At 44.6% G+C, this 20,559-nt stretch overlaps 1 protein-coding gene across 2 annotated transcripts; it reads left to right on the top strand.

The window, feature by feature from the left end:
* Positions 1-1,826: 1,826 nt before the first annotated feature.
* LOC306705421 (uncharacterized protein) lies at positions 1,827-17,201 on the top strand. Of its 2 annotated transcripts, none has more exons than XM_079172177.1 (8): positions 1,827-1,911; positions 2,645-3,180; positions 5,986-6,130; positions 6,344-6,446; positions 7,595-7,633; positions 7,730-7,771; positions 9,126-9,408; positions 15,995-17,201. In XM_079172177.1, the coding sequence occupies exons 2-8, from the start codon at positions 2,994-2,996 to the stop codon at positions 16,204-16,206; spliced, it is 1,011 nt and encodes a 336-aa protein (XP_079028303.1). In that variant the 5' UTR covers positions 1,827-1,911; positions 2,645-2,993; the 3' UTR covers positions 16,207-17,201. The 2 variants fall into 2 exon arrangements, with proteins under 2 accessions (XP_079028303.1, XP_079028302.1); XM_079172176.1 differs by lacking the exon at positions 1,827-1,911 and adding an exon at positions 2,400-2,534.
* The last annotated feature ends 3,358 nt before the right edge of the window (positions 17,202-20,559 follow it).

Below are 20,559 nucleotides of genomic sequence, written 5' to 3' on the forward strand. Positions count from 1 at the left end.
TCAGAGTGCAGGGCCCGGACATGCTCAAAGGCGTTCCTGCAGGACATTTATGTGTCTGGGCTTTGTGGGGGGAAATCGAGGGTCTCTCAGCCTCTTGGCCCCCCTGCTGGCCAGGAGGAAGGGTGACAAAAAAGAAAGGAGGAAGGAGATGTGCTGAATTGAAGATGGATTCCAGCCCAGATGGCAACACAAACCCACACAGAGGATTGGTTTTAGGTCATCACCGCTTTGGAAGCACGAGACTATGCTTGTGAAAGCACAGTGCACTAAATCCTTTTATTTTCGATTGGGAGTTTGTCAGCCAGCAATAATTGCTCACAGGTATGCTGCTAGGGAAGATTAAGAAAACAGGTCCAGCTGCCACACTGCTAGCTGTTCTTATTTAAATTGAAGCTGCAACATGGTCGGCATCACCTGACAGCACTGCACTCTGAGTGTCCTGCTACATTGTGCAACATCCTGTCACCTTTTACCTTTTTTTTTGTGTACGAGCGCCTGCATGCGGGTTTACTCGTGCTGTGGTGTCGCTGAGCTTTCCAGCATTATGTTGGGAAATGCTGCCTCCTTGTTACCCGTTGCTGCCATTTTTATTCATCTTTCTTATTTTGTGCAATATGCTGAAGCAGTTTGGCCATGGTGGTGGTGACGTAATTCTTAGCAGGCTTCTATGGTTTTGACCACTAGAGGATGCTCTTTACCTATAAATGAGAGGCTCGGCAACAGAAGGGAGAGAAGATGGCTTCGATGTGGTAGAATTAAATGCCTCAAGGCACATGGACAGTTTTTTTTTTACCAGAGCTTCCTGAGCTTCTTCCTGCATATGTAGAGAAACACTACATTCACGATAGGCCACTAACTAAGCTTGATTGCTTAGTTAAAATAAACCCTCCTTGAACACAATGTAACATTTACACCACCTGAGCTCATGTTTTTATGTCACAGTACTTGGCATTATATCAAGACTTCCGTCATGCAAATTTCTTAAGGACAAAGTCGTCATTTAAAGGAAGAAGAGGCGAGAAGGCGTGGGTGCAGTATGTGTAATAATGTACCACATTTCAACGTTTCTCATTACTGGACAGACTATTTCCTCTAAGGCTGATTCAGCTTTTCTGTCACAAGGACCGAGACAGGAAATCCTTCCTCCTCAAAGCAATACGCCTCTACAACACCTCACCTCTGTCTATTAGAGCTATCTCAGCTCTTTAAATGTCGGTCTAAACCACAGTCCACTCTGTTGTTCTCCTTCAGTAACCTTTCACATGGGGAATTCACACATGGTTATACTCTCTCTCTTTACCTCATTTTAATATATATATTTAAAAAAACTGCAATCTTATATTCTAGTCATACTAGTTATGGTATATTTATGGTGTATATATACTGTATATAACCTGTATCACAATCATTTGGGATCAATAAAACATCTATCTATTACTTTTTCATTTTTAAAATAACCTAACTAAATGTAGGCTATGTATAAACTACTAGAATTTTTTTTCTTATATATATATATAAATGCACTGTTGATGTAAAATGTATTTAAATGTGGATTTTTGTGGGTGGGAGAGCAGTTACGGAAAATGGAGCTTGAAAGTTTAGGTTATATGGGAATTTCCGCCCTTTTTTCTCTTTTTTTTTTTACAACTTCTTTAATGTGTGAGTTCAACTTCCTGAATTGCTGTCTTCCCCTTTTTAAAATGAAAAAAGAGTGTTTGTTAGTGTATGTGCCTGAGAGAGAAACAGAGAGAGAGAGAGGCAGAGAGAGAGGCAGAGAGGGAGGGAGATTATGGAATGCTGTGATGTCATCAGCCCAGTCATACACACAAAGACAAGGAGGACCCATAGCCGCTCTGACTCTCTCAGCTTAGTTAGCATACTCTGCTGTGGAGCGGCTGTCTACATCCCACTGTGAGTACTTCAGCGAATTCTACCCTTCTCTTACAACTCCCCTTTGTTTTGTATCACTTACGTACTTTCCCTTTCCCTGGGTTGCCTTCTCTGCACCCTACAATGTGTTTAGCAGACACATCTGTATTCCAGCAGTGTGATACTTCTCAGTCTGAGACAAGCTTTTTTTCCCTCCAAGTGCTGCTTATGTGGTAGCCATTGTTTAACTACCCACTGTGATTGGAGGAGTCCATTGCAATCTCCTTATTAGAGAAACCGGCTCATGCTGTCCTGGCCTACGACCCCGTTGTTGTTGTTTTTTTCTCTTACAACCAGAAACTGACAATGTTAAAATGGAGCCGCTATCTCACGGGAGTTTGGGGGAGAAAGGAACAGGGGTTTGGGAAGGGATGTGTGGTGGGGAGGGGGAGGAGGAGGGCGGTAGGGAGGGAGGGAGGAGGGTTACTGATGACAGAAACAGTCCCATTGCTTTGGAATCTCCTCCCATTCTGGGCTACAGTCTTGTCAGTTTAGAAACAGGGTTTGGGCTCTTCCGTATTCATGAAGGGAGGGACAACATAGCCAACTGAAACCGACTCTCTAAAGGAATGACTGGAAGGAAACAGTTTCTGAATGCAACAAAGGTGGGATCAAGAAATATATAGGACATAAGAAAACAATGTAGTATCTATAGCACACAACTTGATCTTCCAAATGTTTGTTTCAAGTGTTTCCTGTTTTTCTTTTCTTGTAGAAAGTCCCAATGATGACCTCCAAAGACAAAGAGTACTGACATCTCAGTAGGGTGGGGAAACCGTCAGCACAACACAGAGAGGAAACAGGACTTTGTGCGTGAGTTTGTACCTTATGTACAACAGTGTGTGTGAGGATGAGCATGCGCCTCGATTGATGAAGAAGAGTTTATGGGGGTAAATACGAGTGATTTCAGGATCAAAAGGAGCTGTGAAAGTCTTCTTCGGATGACATGAGACTATAAACCAAACGCTGTCCACCTCAAGAAGCTGCTGGCCAAGGGGCAGCACCTCCTACCTCCAACCACTTGGCCAGGTGGTGCCAAGTTAACCCACGACTCAGCCGCCAACATGCTCCAGCAGATTTTAAAGGACATGTTCATCGAACCCGATGTGCTGAACGCTCTTAATGAGGACCAGAAAAAGACTCTGTTCCTGAAAATGCGCCAGGAGCAGGTACGACGCTGGGAAGAACGGGAGGAGAAACGAGAGAGTGAAGCGGGGGACGCTGAGAGCAAACGAACAAAGCCAAAAAAAGGTAACCACACCAACACATCACCTTTGTGAAGTTGTCTTCTTCCTGTTTATCTACCGTGTGCTGTTGGCCAAGACAGGCACAGCGTTTACCAGAAGGCCATTTGGCAAGTTTAAAGTTTCCTGAAATGAAAGCCCGGGCTAACAAACACCAGCTGCTCCACATTAATGTGTCTGTAATGCAGCATGATATACAGACAGAAACCAAAGTGAGTTTATACTTCACTCGCATGGAGTTCTATTTATATCCGAAGTCCTAAACAATTACAGCAGATTGATGATGTCGGTGAATTCACGTTGACATCACACTCGCAGATGACGCTAACATTTACACAAGCAAAGTCAATTGGATGTCATGGTAAAATAATATTCACTCTGAAATGAGTGTGTGAGGAGACGTGTACTAATAGTGTTTGAAGAAGTGCCATTGTGATTGAGATATTTACGTCACGGTGACTGTAAAGTATGCTGGCTGCGTGAGTACGTGTTCACACAAATATTTTGCTCTCAGGCTCTCACTTAGATCATTTTGTTCCCTGTCACACCACACCACGGTGTGTGACAGGGTCAGAGGTGTCGCTCATGTGTGGGTGAGCGTGGGTTCGATGGAAACTATATTGACAGAAAAACAAGTCGGCGAGTGTGGGTGGGGGGGGATGCAGAGGTAGTGTGATAGCTAAATGGGTTTATCAGGAACTGTCTTCTTCTCTAAAGCGAGAGTCTCAGTCAACAGCATACATGCAGCAGTCAAACAAAACAACCAGAAACTCAGAAGGCCACAAGTCTTTCCTGAAACCGGTTTGACGAATGGTTCAGAATCTTGCCTGTCTGCATTTTCTCTTTAGTGGTAGCAAGTACTATGACTCTGACATAATGACTAGTTCTATTTTTATTTTCCAAAGGACTCCTACTGTCGATGTCAAAGCAGACAACCCCACTTGAATATTACTTATAGCCAATCAACAGCTAGCACACTGCAGTTGGAGCATTAACTGATTGACGTAGTAATGTGATCAGCCTTGTCTTGGCTAATAACAAAGCACTTATCAGCTGTGGCGCAGAGTGAGAGAACAGTGGTCTTTCTATCTCTTAATGACCAATGCAGCTGTCCTGAGCAGGCTGGATGGAGACTGCAGGCTGAAATCACATGGCCACACGGCTCCTCTCCACACAGGCTGCAACGCAGAGGAAGTGGTGGATAGTTTGTGTTTCTGTGTAAAAAATAGGAAGTGAGTCAAGACTCAATCCCTCAAACAATTAGCAGGGAGCGAAACAGGAAGCATGCAGGAAATGTATGTGTTTTGAGAAACAAAGAGAGAGTTATCTGGACGGCCTTGTGGGAGAGCTGACATGCCAAGTTTGTTTTCATGCGTTGAATGAAGCCGGCGTCTCTCCCGGCTGCCGGTAACAGTTTCAGCCTTTAGCCTTTTTTTTCGAGCATGGGACTTTTTCTGTGGCTAGGCTGCCTTTATGGTCATTTGTGTTTATGTTCTCTCTGACCCATGACTATATGCTGCTGCGTTTGTGTGTATGGTATGTTATGTTGTGTGCAAACCGGTGACATTCACACCAGGCAGAGACATGACTCAGATCAGTTACTTTGGCCGTGTTCTGAAGATATGCAAAAAGTTTGAAAATGATGTCTGTCAGTGGGGCCGAGGACATATGCCAACACAGTCACATTCATTTCGTCCCTTTACTCAGCTGACAGGATTCATCTCCCCTGACAAAGGTGTTGTTGTAGCTGTCAGATTGGGCTCATAACTAGTTTACCAAGGTATTCTCTGACTGCTGCGTTTGTCATCCTGGCATGCCCTGCTACGATACGATCCACAGGGCAAGCTGGCAAAACCAGTTCACTATGGAAATATGTTAACCTATTTTAAACCCAACAAGCTCTCTCCCTCTCAGCCAACGTCAGCTGGTTTCTCTCTATGAAGTAACTTCTGTATGCTCCCAAACAGTCACAAAACAGTGGAAATTGTTATATGTCGCGGAAGTGTGTGCGCCCTATTGTGCTTGCATGTAGACTCAATGTCCTCGCACAGATTGTATCGATAGTTTAGGTTTAGGAATTGGGTTTAAAAATGTGCCGAACTTTGCTGAGATTAGGGAATGAAATCAGTAAGTGGAAGGTCCTCACAAGTATATTCATACAAAAGACGAGGGTAGCGTTTCCCTGTCAGCTCTGCTCATAGCATCTATATGAAGGTCTGCTCTCATTTGTGATTTGCAGCTTGGGTCCCACCAGCTGTTGCACCGGTTGGCCTAGCAGCCTCAATTTATCCAGTTTTGTAGGTCAACCTAGAAGTTAGCATCACACCAGTTCCCTCATCAAAAAGCCAAATGGGATTCGCAATATTCTGTAGAAAATAAGCTTATAATACTTACACGTTTTGATCAGCAAGATAGTCTTTACAAATGACTTTTATATCGGCAGATGTAAGAAGCTAATGTAAGGCTAGAAACTAGAACTACACTAGTCTCATGTCGCCACTTTAAGACACTTAAAAGCTTCAAATTTCACAAGAGGGGTATTTACTGATGTAATCGTTAAACATAAACAACAAAATCTCTTCAGCTTGTGTTAACCACAGATCTGATTTCAGGGATCTCCCCAAAAACCCATTCAAATAAAAACATTGACTTCGAGACGAGGGAACCAGAAGTGCAAAAATGCTGACTCACTCACCCTGTTTTCAGACTCAGCCTTTCCTGTAAAACTATCATAGAGTGCTTTTGTATAAACATTTTCATGATCGGTGCCAAACTAACTCTATTCGCTATTTTGTGTTTGTGTTTCCTCCAGCCAAGAGTAAGAATGTGAGCTGGCTGCTCGGTCGGGATGGAGATGTGGCGGTCATCATGATCGGGGAGTTGGATGAGCTGAGCTCCAAATTCATCTGCTCAGGATTTGGAGAAAAGAAGGCGCAGAGTCTTCAGAACAATGCATAGTAATATACTTTTGTAATATAACACAGTGTTGTCTTGTTTAATTACACGCAGTGTACAATATGTAACATGGAACAATCTATTAGTGTTTCAATGTTGTTTACAGACTGTAGTTTGACGGGTTATCAGGGCTTTCTGTTTCCTTAATCATGAGGTTGGCATATGAACGACAAGTATGGCTTTTTTAAATGACACGGTCGGTTTGTGTTTTGCAGCCATCAAACCATCTTGAAGAGCAGAACAACCACAGAACCTGTCAGAACTGAAAGAGAGAACCTCCCTCGTAATACCCAACCTGGAATTTCACTGAATTTAAAGGTGTGTAGCCATTTGTCTGTGACCCTAAGAAACCAAACATGTCATGATTCTCAAGCTGGGGAACGGACACGATTTCATACTTTTGCTTCTGTTTATTTGTTGTTTTTTTATGTGAAATGATTGTCTCATGGCCTCTTATCATTATTTGATCAAACAAAACAAAACAATATAGGAAAATCATTATTCTGTTAACTGGGCTGGTTGAACAACTTACCACTCCGTATATGAATGCAAAGATATAAAAAGACTGATAGAAACAAAAGAGATGTAAAAGACTGGCATTGTGAATCACTGGTCAGACCACATTGTTTTTTTTTGTCTCCTCCCCTCAATCAACCCGGTCTCACTCTCAACTCATCAAATGCTGATATTTGGTCAGCTCTGATACAGACGCACCACTCTTTCAACTAACTCCAATGTAAAGCCACCCACCCGCGTCATTATTAGACGCTCAGAGCAACTGACTATTATAAAGAGTGAGATAGGGGCCGTTCACATGTTGCTGCTAAGAACGTGTGGAAATCGCCAGCCGTGCCGTTTTCATCCTTTTATCCAAGGCGTTTGCTGTTCGCCGTGTGCAAAACTAAAGCTAAGAGTAAACATTGACATTTTGTTGACATCACGTCAGTGGTTAGTCATGCGAGTCAAGTTAACGTAAAACCACTCTTTTCCTAAACAACCTTAGTGAGTGGTTTATGTTGCCTGAACCCTAACTTCATGTGAAGACGGAAGTATCTTTTTGAAAAGACCAAACGCATTTAACAAGAAAATGTGGGGCCTTTTCCACGCTCTCTTAAAAAAGAGATTTGCTGCGTTATCATGGCAACCTCGCACACACTGAGCCGGAGCGAGCCGGGTCTCATCTGGCCTGACCGCGACGGTTTCTCTGAGCTAAAGCTGCATGCTGCTTGCACAGTGGAAATATGAGCATCCCAGCCAGTCACTGATGTTCCTGCACTCGCATCATCACACTCACTGCACAGATATGTTTCCAAAATAGTCTACTCATCATTTGGAATATTTATTTTTTTCTACGATCAACTCTTACTTAACTTCCCTGCTCATTAAAGTACCGAACTGACTCAGAGTTAAGGAGGCTGATGTGTCGCCTCTAGTATCCTCCAACATGTCGCTCTCTCTCCCTACAGGGGAAGTGTGAGGAGACCAGCGCCGTACCCCCTCTGCCGGTGAGTTGGAGCAACTGCGTGCTATAATTGAGCTCTGTGTTCCGGGGTTGCATCATGGCCTGTAACACTCATGTAATGTCTTCGTTAAACCCACAGGTGTCAGTGAGTGAGCATTCATCACCTACAGCAGCAGAGAAGGTATTTATGAATCAAAGTAATTGTATTTTTTTTTTTTTTTTTTTAATAGTTGCTGCAATCCAGTTTTAGCATTTTGACGCTCTTTGTAAACATTCTAGATGGTGTATAAAGCAAAAGAACAGTTTAGGTTCTAGTGTCGTCTGCACCGCCCCAACACGTTTTTTAAAACAGGTGTGATTAACAACGTGGCAATCAGCTCTTTGGGCTCTTTGAAATGTGGCGTTGGTGTGCCTACGTGTCTTTTCATGGCAGTTCCACCCTCTGTGAGTAACAGGAAATGGTGGTTGGGCCAGCTGTCCCCTCACTCCCAGCCTCTCTGCGGATCGTCTTTCCCCTCTCTCTGTGTTCCTGCTCGTCTGAGCCGCCGCACCCCTCACAGCTCTCTCCGGGGGAACAGCTGAACTGAACTGTCCTCCCACTGGCTCCATCATCGCTCCAGCCTTGGGTTGTCTGGGGAGTATGCTCTCCATCTCCCCTCGCTTTTTCCTTTCTCTTTCTGTGTTCATGTGCACGCAAATGTGTGCATGTGTGTAGGTGACACGCGCTGCAAGAACAGCTGAATCACAGAGGCAAGGCAGGATTTCTGGACTGCCCTAGAACAGATGGTTGATGAACTTGATCAGGGAATTAAAACGCCAGAGATAGAGAATGCGTCAGTCGCAGATGGATGGGATTGTGGGATAGTCTCTTGAGGTTTGGGCGCGTGAGCTCTCCTCCGTTCTCTGTTTTTCCCTCCTCTGTGCTACACAAGGAGACGTCTCTCCCTCACTTCTTATTTCTATACCAAACTCTCCATTTTACAGGCCCCAACACATCGCTGGGCAACCCATGCCGATGTGGCAATGAAAATCCACACCTTAGGTGGTTTGGCCAGTCTGACAGCCTGAGCCTCCCCTTGCAAGATTCATTATTCTGTTGAATGTCTTGTACGTAGGTAGAGTGATTTGTTTCTGGGGAACAGGAAGGGGCTGGTTTGGTGCTGCAGATGTATTAGTGGCTGTTGCTAGCCCTGCTGCAGATTTTCTCCAGTTGATTTAGAGAGGGGAAGGAGTCAGCCTGGGAGAGGAGGAGAGAGTGAGATTGTTGATTAAGAAGGCGTGAGATCAGGAAGGAAGATTAGCGAGGCTGCTTGATTTCCAAGTCACCTTATAATTTTCTCTCCACACGTCCTTAAACTCTTAATCAGTGGTCATAGTTCTGTGTGTTTCATTATGTAGTCTTTGGAGAACTGTAATTTGGTGAATCATTTATCCAATGATTTAATCAAACATGACAGTTATTTCACTGTATGTGAATTAACCGTCAACGCTGATCGCGCTCCTCTGTCCCCCTGTTGTCGCTCTTCCCTCTGCAGCCCGAGTTGAAGTCAGCCAGTGTGACTGAAGAGAAGTCAGTTCCCGAGCCCTCCATCTGTGCCAGGCTTCTCATGAGAGCTAGCCCTGTCAATGTGAGACCGGCTTCTGCAAATGCAGCACCAGTCTCTGTCAACACGAGACTCTGCCTCGCAAATCTGAGGCTGGCCGCCGCCGCACCGTCCCCTTCCCCCAGCAGCACTGTCAAAATGGACTCTGGAACAACCAAAGGTGGCCTGTCCTCACAGGAAGCTCAGAAGCCCAAGGAATCGCAGAGCGGGAAAGGTGAGTGAGCATATAGATCACGGGTAAGGGTACATAACGGGTCTGATGTCAAAAGAAAGAAAGAAAATCTTCCTCTATGTCCATTAAATGAGCTCCTATCTTTCCAGTCCACACAAACGGCAACATTAATGATGGCTGGTGTCATCATGGATAAACAGTCAATACAGACATCCATGAAATTGGGATATCCATAAATCCTACCTGTTGTGTTCTTTTAGTTAGATGTTGCATATGTAATGGAGAAAGACTGGATACAGATGCGGGTTGAGAATGAAATCTACAAATCCACAACTGTAGCCTACATGACAGTCGTCACAAGTTATTGCTTCTTCTCTGTGAGCAACGATGGCTGCAGAGAGCTGAGCAGAACCAGTCTGAACAAACTTCATACTACAGGTTTGTTAGTACTGCAGCAGCACTGAAGAAGGATTTATTTCTGCAAATCTAACGTGCTCGCCAAATAGTGCCTCAGCCTGCTGGAATCTTTATGGTCTGGCAGAGTAAGTAGAGGCCAGCCAAGAGGGGCAAAAAAGCTTCTGCGACTGGGAGTTGTGTTGAGGTGGCACCGCATCGCTCCCACACACCTGTTTTGTTTGGTAGCTTAGCACTATTGTCAAGGGCGAGTGTTAGCAGGGAAACTGTCAATAAACACTCTAGCTTGGCTTGAGGTGCATGGTCATACAGCCAGATCAAGTCTGACAGACTGATGGTGAGATGGACCACTGGTCCTCCAGAACAGAATTACAGGATTTGTGATGTGGGCTGAACGTCTCAAGACGTCATGGTCTCTAACAGCCATGCTATTTTAGTAAATGGTCAAATTGAGCTCAATTAAAAATCTTACATTTCTCCCCTGCTATTCAGTTATTTGGCATAAGTATTAACCCTGCACTTGGTTGATTGTTAATTGGTCAATAATCACATCATTTTACTTTAATTAAATATCTTCGTAACAGTTACCCCCAATTAGTAAGGAAATAAGGTCATATGTTTTGGTGGATTGGACACACTGTTTTGGGCACATGAGCCTTTAACCATCGCATCTAAATTGAAATGTTGTATGCCTTACACAATGTTGTCTCTGCTATTTGGCAGCCTTTGATGTCAATAAAGCAGTAAGGACTGGTAACTTTGCAATGGGGAGAGTGGTGGCAAAACTAACTGATTAACTACACCCATTACAGGCATTACATTTAAACTGGTCACCACCATTTTACACAAACCAGTGGGATGATGTATCTCTCTTTGTGTCTGTTATATGGTCGGCGTTACTTGAATATCTCTGCCTGGCTCATAGATAGTCGGGATCTTTTTCTTCTCAACAGATATCTTGGGCCTTGATATTAATGTTATTGTCACCAGGTCTTTCAGTATGCTGTGCAGATTACCTCTAGTTTGAATTATCATTGTGAAACCCAGACGTCCTCTTTGAACACAGCACCCAAATTCATGAATTGACCAAACACTCATTCACCATACATACAGTGACCCAGATATTTAGAAAAAATGGGTAGTGTAAGTGGACATTAGCACCATCCAGTGGAAAACAGTGAAACTGTAGCAGAAAAGTGCAGTTGGGTAGAAATCCTGATCTCCATGAAAAGGTCCCTCTGCTGGAACAATGTTCATGCTACAGCACATTCAAACTGCAAACACATTGCTACTTTTGCTGGAGGTTAACTTGCTCTGGGAAGACATACTTTAGTTTTTTTTTTCAGAATAGCTTAAACGCATCATAAGATAATTTCAGTATTTGAATATTTTGTGGGTTAAGAGTCCAACCTGTCAGCATCATCACATATGTAGCTTATAAATAATAACACAAAACGAAACATATAGCATTCTGTTCTAGCTGCAAGATTGCTTTGAACACGATTGTGAGATGCTGTGCTGGGTCAATGCCGTGTTTAACTAGTGTAGTTTGAAATGTATGAACAAAAAAAAAAAAAGACATTATCAGTTTAAAATGATCAAAGTCAAAGTTTGTCAATGTAGATTCTTTCTTTCACAAAAAAACGCAGCCTGCATGCTTTCTAGCATCTAGACAGCTGAATTCATTTTGAGCGTTCCTGGCAGGTTATTGTAGATTTTGGAGGCCGTGAAAATCTCTCCAAAAGCCAGACACAAGAGAGCTAACATTCTCCTAATATTGTCACCAAGAGGCAAAATCCTGGAAGCGTTTATAAAATCATGTTTACAGACGGCCGAACATAGAATATGATAATCAAATAGTGAATTCATGCTCTCAGTGCGTGAAGTAAGAAATCTGTTTGTGGAGGCATGTGCGGTGAGTGAGGCGGATTATCAATCGGATCAGTTTCACAGATCACAAATGACCAAAACCTGGATAGAAAGAAAACAACAACAGATACGACTCAAATGAATCATGGTGGCACAGGCATGTTTATGTGTGTGTGTGTGTGTGTGTGTGTGTGTGTGGGTGCAGTGGCTGGATATGAGACCAGTGGGCAAGGCCAATGCCAGGGCAGCAAATAACAGACAAATGAAGGAAAAGAAAGGGAAAGGAACAGCTGGCGTGATGGGAAGTTGAGGTGGGCTGAACACAGTGCCGAATAAATGTGTCCTGACTGTGGACAAAAAAAAAAATACTGACAGAGTGTCTGTCCTTGACAATGGCAGGAAGCTTGTTCCAAAGGGGAGGAGGAGGCCGATTAGGATAAGGCTCATGCCTCAGCTGTTTTCTTTAGAATGTGGGTGATGGGCAAGGATTCCTGCATCCTGTGAGCAGAGACCGTGGCCCACACAACAGTTGTAGAAGATGAACTTAATGATCTGCGTTAGTGACACTCATTTATCGGTACAAGTGCCCGCTGGAGCTGGACTGAACTTGTTTCGACTTCTACAACACTTGAGAATTCGAGAAGTTGTAGAGCAGACCTTGTTGTTTCATGTCGGAACTATTTACTCTCAACCATAGCAAGGTTTGTGGAATATCTTGAGGAACCTGGTCATGATTTTTTGGAAAGAGCAAGCGACATTGCTGTTGAGTATTTCAAATGTATTTATTTTGGCACTTTGAGCCCAGTACCATTATATTCAAGAGAAGGCAGACATCTTTACGGCCAATATTTCCGAAACCAGGCAACTCGCACCAAAACATTCTAGATTGAAAAACAGCACTACAGGTAAAAATAGGTATTTTTGATTTTGGGGTAAACTGTCCCTTTTAAGAGATTTTATCGTTTTGTTCTACAATATAAAACACTTCAGTACATAGCCCTCTTGTGAAGCTTTTACGTGTCTTTAAAAAGGCGGTTGCCAACAAGTGGCTAAATGATACTACAAAATATCACGCCGACAGTCTGCGTTCACAGCCTCGTTGTGCCGCGGCGTACTTAGTTTATAGCCCTAACGTTGGCTTTTTACTTCCGACGATTGAATTCACACTTCAAAAATCACAAAAGTGGCTTTCATTTGTGAAGATGATCTTGCTGAACAAAACGTGTACGTATCAGAAACCGTGTTTATTTACTCTGTGCAAATGATTCGCTCGTAACTAATCCCTTTTTTCACAATTTCTCTCTTCAGTGTTTATTACCTGAAGCATCTTCTGTGCTGTCAATGTCACAAAGAGGACCTCATTTACTGCAAACTGCTATGATCAGTGTCCTCTCTCAGCAGGAAACATCACTGTTTAGGGACAAGGGCTTATACAAACCGGGTTTTTCCTTTAAAATCTGTAAAAAATGATGAGGCTGACTGATAACTTGTTGCTACGTTAGTGTCATGTGTCATCTGCATGAAGACACATTACCAGATAATACGATGAGCGGGTAGTGTAGTCAGTGGAAGAGTCATACGATTTTAGCATATATGCGTGAGCATGAAGGAGTATGAATCTCCAGCAGCTGGCGGTATGTGTTCATATGTGTGTGTTCGTGTTTATAAACCCTTCGTTGTCTGTCTGTCGGCCGGCTTTCCTCTCCTCTCTCTTCACCTTCAGAGGGAAGGACACGCATTCCAGCGCTGCTTCCCGACTCTAGCCCTGGGCGACGCTCAGCCAGAGCTGATAAGTGACAGGGGCCCCAGCCCCCACACAGGAGGGCCACCCCCCCCCTCCTTGCTTCCACACACACACACACACACACACACACACACACACACACACCTCCTCTCCTCCCTGCCCTTCAGTCCACAGACATGCTGCTCGGGAATTCTGCCCTCTGCCCCACCTTTGCCCCCCCCCCCGTCTCCCGAGCCCCCCCCCCCCCCCTTTCTGCCAGAGACGTGGAGGTCTTTAAAGAGAAAGATTGGTCTTTAATTTTCGCGCTAGCCTGGTCAGTGACAGCACTTCCCGCCCCCTCCTCTTTGTCCTCCCTGTGCATTTACGAGTTGGACTGAGATGTGAGGAGTGGCGTTCGAAAGCTCAAATGGGAGATTAATCAATCTCGGCGAGTGATTTAATGCAGAGATTCCTCTTTCATTTTAATCGGTGTTTTCGCAGGTAGCTTTAATGACGGTTTCTGCTGACAGGGCTAAGAGTGCAGCTGCTGGGGAGAGTTTCGGGCAGAAAGGCGTGGGGCTTGAGCATTTTGTAGGTGTGTTAAGACAGGTTAGTCAGGTTACCTGTGACAGAGAATTAGGGTTTTACTTCAAGAAATACTCTTCAAATGTGTGTGTATCCGTGTATACACACATAGACCTATATATTTGTATTATTTCTTTACGACAGTCCAAGCTCACAGCAGCAATTCTCCCTCTCCTCCTCTTTCTCTCTCTCCGTCTCTCCATTAAGCATTCCACTCAGACCCTGCGCCGAGGCTCTGAGCTCAAAAAACTCTCTGACCATGGGTGTGTATGTGCCTGTGGATGTGTCTTGTGCGCTGTATGTGTGTGCTCGGTGCGTGCCTGAATGTGTGTCAGCCTCAATTGCTGGAGCCTATCCAAGGTTTCCGTGGTGACCACACAACACAACGAGACAATCAGAGGCAAGCCCACGCAGCGCGGCGAGAGGACATTAACACAGGAACTGCGGGTCAGGGGGCAGAGGAAGGCAGGGCAAGACGGGGGGAGAGGAGGATGAAGAGGAAGGTGGAGGGAGGTGTTGGAGCCACAGAGCGAGGGGGAAAGAGAGAGCGAGGAGAGACGGTAAACAACAATAAACAATAACACAAGCTTAAAGGCAACTTTAGGTCTCCCACTCTCATGCCTGCAAGATATCAAGAGCTTTAAAGGCTTCCTGGCCCCGGGAGTGCCTGCGTGGTTTTGGCTGTACCCCACCTCTGTGTCTGTGTGTGTGTGTCTGTGTTTGTGTGTGTGCGTGCGCGCGCGCTATGCGATGGTGTTAGTCAGAGACGGCTTCATGCGTGACTGAATCCATGAGCAGGAGGGCTGTGCGAAAGTGCATGTTTGTGTGCGAGCATGCACGGACCTGAATGTAACATGAGAACATGCGTGTGTGTGTTTTCAATTCAACCGTTAGAAACTGTGTGTATGCCTGTGCATGTTTTCACTTCAATTTGTGTGTGTGTGTGTGTGTGTGTGTGTGTGTGTGTGTGTGTGTTTGTGTGAGTCTGTAGCCGTGCACGCGGGCGCTCTCACATATCTCTGTCCCCCGGGGATGACGCTAAAAATATGTGGCTCCTCAAGCCTTCTGGTGTCTGAGCAGCGTCTGTCTGCTCTCCATTGCCGTCCCTGTGGCACCCCCCCCCCCTCCCCTCCCTCCCGCCCCTTAGTTACTCCTGTTCCCTCCATTCCTCCCGCAATTACACCCTCTTCAAAACACAGTACCTCAGCAAGCGCAGACACACACACACACACACACACACCAACTACACCCAGCTGTGTCCCTACACTTCCAGTGAGGATGACCTCTGCTCAGCCAGAGTGGGATAAAGGCAGGCGAGAATAAAGCAGGTAGAAAAGAGTGAGGAAAAATGTAGACGCAGTATTTTGAGGGAGAAATTGATCAGGTAGCGTGGAAAGACTGGATTCCTGCTTTTGCAGCAATGGCATACATGCGTTCAATGTGTAACTCTCATTGGTTTATGGTTAATGGTTTTAAACTGAATTTCACCTGGATTTTATGTTCCCATGCTCCTTAATGGTGTTGTGTTTCCAGCTGCTACGAGACACTGACCGCTGTAGTTTACAGTAAACAATGTCCCCCTGAGGCACAGCCCAGAAAATCGTCCCATAATACACAATGAAAAGAAAAACAGAGAAAATGCTAATGAAGCAACGATTATGTACCAAAATCCCTCGAAGGAAGTTAGGAAAAAGTTTATTTCAGGATCTGACAGTTTATAGCAGATGCAGAGTGTAGCACTTAAAACAAAGAAACTGAAATTGCAACTACAAATAAAGTTACAAATACAGTTTAAAGAACATGTATTTATATAAACTTTGGCAATATAAATTCTGCACATGGTATTTATTTTTTAAAGCTAGAGTTTTTAAATCCAACTATCAGCCAATTATGAACAACAAAAAAAATGCACACTCCAAATTCCAATTTGTTTTTATTTGTTTCACTTTTTTTACAAAACCAAAATAATTTAAATGAATAACCCCTTTCTGTCAGGTTGTCCCACATTTTAAGGAAATCTAAATCTCTTTTTGTCAGATATTGGTGCATCAGAAGCGTCTCGGAGGGCTGCCTCGGAGGAGGCCGGGTCATCAGGGAGCGCAGGGCGCGGCCGGGTGGCCCAGCTGATGAAAACCTTCAGCGTCGAAGGCGCTACAACCCCCGCACAGACCCCCTCTCGCGGCGTCAAGCCACCTCTACCCAACAAGCCTGGCCACTTGCGTCTAACGACCACACCTACGGTCAGGTAATCCTCACACACTGATGCACAGACGCCCGCCCAGCTTCACGCATCCCGGTGAATCAAATAAAGCCGCGCTGAACAATGTCGGACACCTAAGGTGGAGCCTCGGCCAGCGGGTTTAATGGGATGAGCAACACAAAAGCGAGAATGAAGAAAATGGTAATGTTCACAATGTTGCCATCACTCCCAAAGCACAGCAATGGAAATGCTTGAATGTAATGGTTTTGTTGTATTTTTTGGAAGCTTCAGTACTGTAAACACTCTTCGTGGGAAAGAAATTCCAAAGCAATTGATTGCAAAGTGTATGTATTTTTTTTTTTTCTCCAGGGAATTGATGTCTATCACATGTTTTCACTTGATGTTGATGCTTTCCACTTTGTGTAACATGCGGGAAGAACACACGTTTTTTTTTTTAATGTCCAATTCACAAACCCTATACACACACAATATTGTTTACTTACCAAGGACATTATTGTCAGACAGTTTGTATGAGCTCATATGCAGACACACGTGTGTGTGGTTCAGGACAAAAGACTGGGCATGGGCAGGCATAATGGGGTAGAATAAGGCACAGTAGGGTCCTCCTTCATCTTGCTGTCTCCTCCTTGGGAATACTTTAGGGTTGTTTATTTGTCACAATGCAATGTATGTCTCCCTCTGCCACCTGGCAGGAGCCTCACTGCGACCTGTTGTGGACCAGTGACAGTGCCAAATGCATCGTCTGCCACTCCCAGTGGATCAAGTCAGACAGTCGCTGCCAAATAATCCAGCTCCGTGTTACTCTTTCTGCAATATTTCCAGTACTATTTTAGAGATGCTGGGTTGTACTTTTTCAGTTTTTTTTTTTTTTTTCACATTTTAAATAGGGAGAAAGATGTTTTGTAATGGGATATTTAACATTACTGCGATGTTCACTTGTAAAGTGAGAGACTTTTTTATCTTTGTTGTCAAGCTTGTATGGTGCAATCAAAGAAATAATAAAACTGTCTAACTTGCACCTTGTATCTTTTAAGTACTCTCTTATTTTCTATTGTCATCTTCATAATTCCACACTGAAATGAACAGATTTATTTTTAATGTCTTGTATGAGATGAGAAACGTTGATTAGCAGAATGCAACCCACAACACTAACATGCCATAAAGGTTGCAGCGAGTTCACTGAGAATATGTGCAATATTTGAAATGTCCAGCCTCAGCACATAGACCTGCATGCTTCACCAGAGCCAGTGTAAAATTTGAATTCCAGCAGGGCCACACATCCACCCCCACGCTGGTTATTACTGTGCTCAGACATTTCTTGCTTAATTTCCAGCGATGCTCCCCAAGCTTTGAATTGAAATTCAAACGTTTGCCAATGCTAAACTTTGAAGGCGTATTTTCACATTTGTATCTGTAACTTCCATTGCAGATCGCAGTTACCTCAGTTAATGTTTGGCAGCAGGCTAATCTGTACAAATCAGCTCGCTGGGGTGAATAAAAGCTACACTCGAATATTGTATACGTCATTACAGTAATGAAGGAGTGAGAAAGGCCCTCTGCTGTGGTAAAGTGGCAGAATAATGTCCATTAATGAATCTGGTTATGGTGTTAAAGCAAGAGTAGCACCACCTGTGTCTCAGGAGCGATTTGCTGTCAGATGACAGACGGATTTAAAAAGTATATAACTATACTTTATACTGTCAATAATTACGAATGGCATATAAGAGAAAGCAGTAGTCCTATCAGAATTAGTTGCACACTGAAGTTAGAAAGAAATATCACTGGACAAACCTCATACAATATGGCCAACATGTTCTATGATAATAGTCAAGATCAAGATTTTTTTTTACTGACATTAAAGTAAAACTAAATTACACTGAAAATGTACTTTAAAATGCTTCATTTAAAACAAGTTGATAGTGATTGTTACAGGGGGTGAAAGTGTGTCTTGTTCACCTCTGCAGTACACATTTACCAGCTCAGGGAAACATATTTCAAAGTCAGGCTGGTGACTCTTGTAGAACCGTTATACTGCTGCCAAAACTTCACTTTACTTGCTTTACAATTATGTATGAACATATGTAAAATCATTGTTTTGTTCGGTAAGACAATGTCTAATTCTACCAAAAAAAGCGTGTCAACGGTTCTTCTGATGTGGTTGGAAATGTTGAAGTCTCTGTGTCAAAGCATGAATTCCAAAAGACTGCACTTCTGTCCAAATACACATGGATCTTGAGCACACACACACACATTATTTTTCACAAAAGTGCATCTTGCTTTGACAAACAGTCCGCAGGGAAGCAAATTCCAGAAAACGCGCATATGTACCGTTTACAATCAACTTGACAGTAGGCTGCTCAACTTGAAGAGTCGCAGCATAACACAACATGAATCATATATGGCTCTATACTGCACACACACACACACACACTGTAAGTGCTCGTGCAACACGCTGCAAAATGCTGAAACACGCAACTGTGCGATGCCGCCTAGATAACCCTTTCCCAATGAGCCCAACAATGGCCGTGGCTGTTCTCTGATGCGCACAGACATCGTCGAGCAGTTTCCAGGAGATATCTGTGGCAAGTCCCTTGGTATGCCCCCCCCCCCCCCCCCCCCCCCCCCCCCCCCCCCGCCCCACACACTTCTCTTCATCCACCGAGCCTGGCCACTGCTGTCGTCAGGGCCCTCCGACGGGAGATAAAAAAAAAAAAAAAGAGGCTGTTGTTGTCTCCTTGCAGGAGAGACGGACGCCTGTTTCTCTCTTTCTTTTTTTTTTTCTGCCTCACTCGCTTTCACACCCACAGAAGGGGAAGTGAAGGGGGAAGAGAGGAAAAAAAAAAAAAAAGAGAAAGAAAGAAAGCTGTACTGCGTGCTGTGGCGTTCCACCGCACCACCAATAACCCCCTCCGCCTCCTCCACCACCAGCCCCCATCCACAGCACCCCCAGTAGAGAGAGAAAGAGCGAGAGAGGAGAGAGGAGAGAGGAGAGGGGGGCCAGGGCCATGTGATACGGAGAGCATGCGGGCACAGCTTCACCCCCAGGCAGAATGAACGGGGGCCTGCTGTGTCTCTCCTGCATGATTAGTCTGGCTGAGGGGCAGGAGGACTGCCACAGCCCTGCCTGCATTAACTCCCTACTATCCAGGTCTGCATGAACACACACACACACAGACACACTCACACAGCAGCAGTAGACCCGTGGTCAGACACAGGTTGATATGCACACAGGGCTGTGTGTGTGTGTGTGTGTGTGTGTGTGTGTAGCTAGTAAAGGATAGTGACTGCCACTGAAGTGGATTCTTATTGAGGTATCACATTCCGGCCCCATTAAGTTTAACTGTTTACTTGCCTTTTGCCAAGGGCACCGTCTCACTGCCGTTTATGCACTGACACGACACTAATCCTTCTGCGTGTCGCCAAACTGTAAAGAGCACCGCGACAGCGAGGCCGTTCGATAGCGTCGGTTTCTAGGTAGTTCTGGGTTCCTGTGACTCATCCTCTCATGTGACCTCTGTCTCCCAGGCAACATTGTGGATGTTTGCTGGTGCCGGTCTTGTCTTTTGTGTAATTCATACGAGGCAGATGGTCCGGGAAATGCAGCTTACTCTTCAAAATTCTCCCAGACAAAGAGTATCTGGCATGTGATGGTCAAATTTTCAAATCATCATGACAGCTTCTGAAGATTGCACAGCAGGCCTGTCATATTGTCTCACAGTATTACACTCAGCTAATGTAGACATGATACCAGAAAATAATGTATACTGTAAGCGTCCCTCCCACGACTGGCAGGACTGATATCCTCCATGGACTGCCGCGGAAAGTTTCAGCCCGGCTGTAAAGCAGGAAGTGTTTGAGGACATATTGTGCAACAGTGGAGACCGAGCATCAAAAGGCAGGCTAAGGGGTTAACATCCTGCAGTCCGCTCCACATTAACTGGAAAGGAATGAGGTGTCAAGCATGTTTTCACCACAGCGAGACGGTCAAAACCCGACCCCCCCCCTCCTCCTCCTCCTCCCACCAACCAGTCACCCCTCAAACCTTCTCCCCCACATCACCCACACGCCTCCCACTCGCAACAACCTCCCACAGCCATGACCAAATTATTTTCCAGCCTCCCGAGATGTGCCTTGCCAGACAAAAATCTGCAGCGCAGTCCTGATTCAGTGCGCAAGCACACTCCTCCCTAGTCTCTCGGTGCCTTTCTGCAACAATCAACGAAAGTCTTCCTTTTTTTTTTTTTTACCAACTTGGCCTCTGTCGAGACGGCCCTTTGTGTGTTTACTTGACAGATTTAAATTGCTACCAGCCAAACAAGTTGCCCGTCTGTGTGTTTTTACTTTCTCAAATTGAACAATGACTTGTTAAAACTGCCGTGTT

This window comes from Pholis gunnellus, assembly GCF_910591455.1.
Source record: "Pholis gunnellus genome assembly, chromosome: 13".
In the NCBI taxonomy this organism is placed as follows: domain Eukaryota; kingdom Metazoa; phylum Chordata; class Actinopteri; order Perciformes; family Pholidae; genus Pholis; species Pholis gunnellus.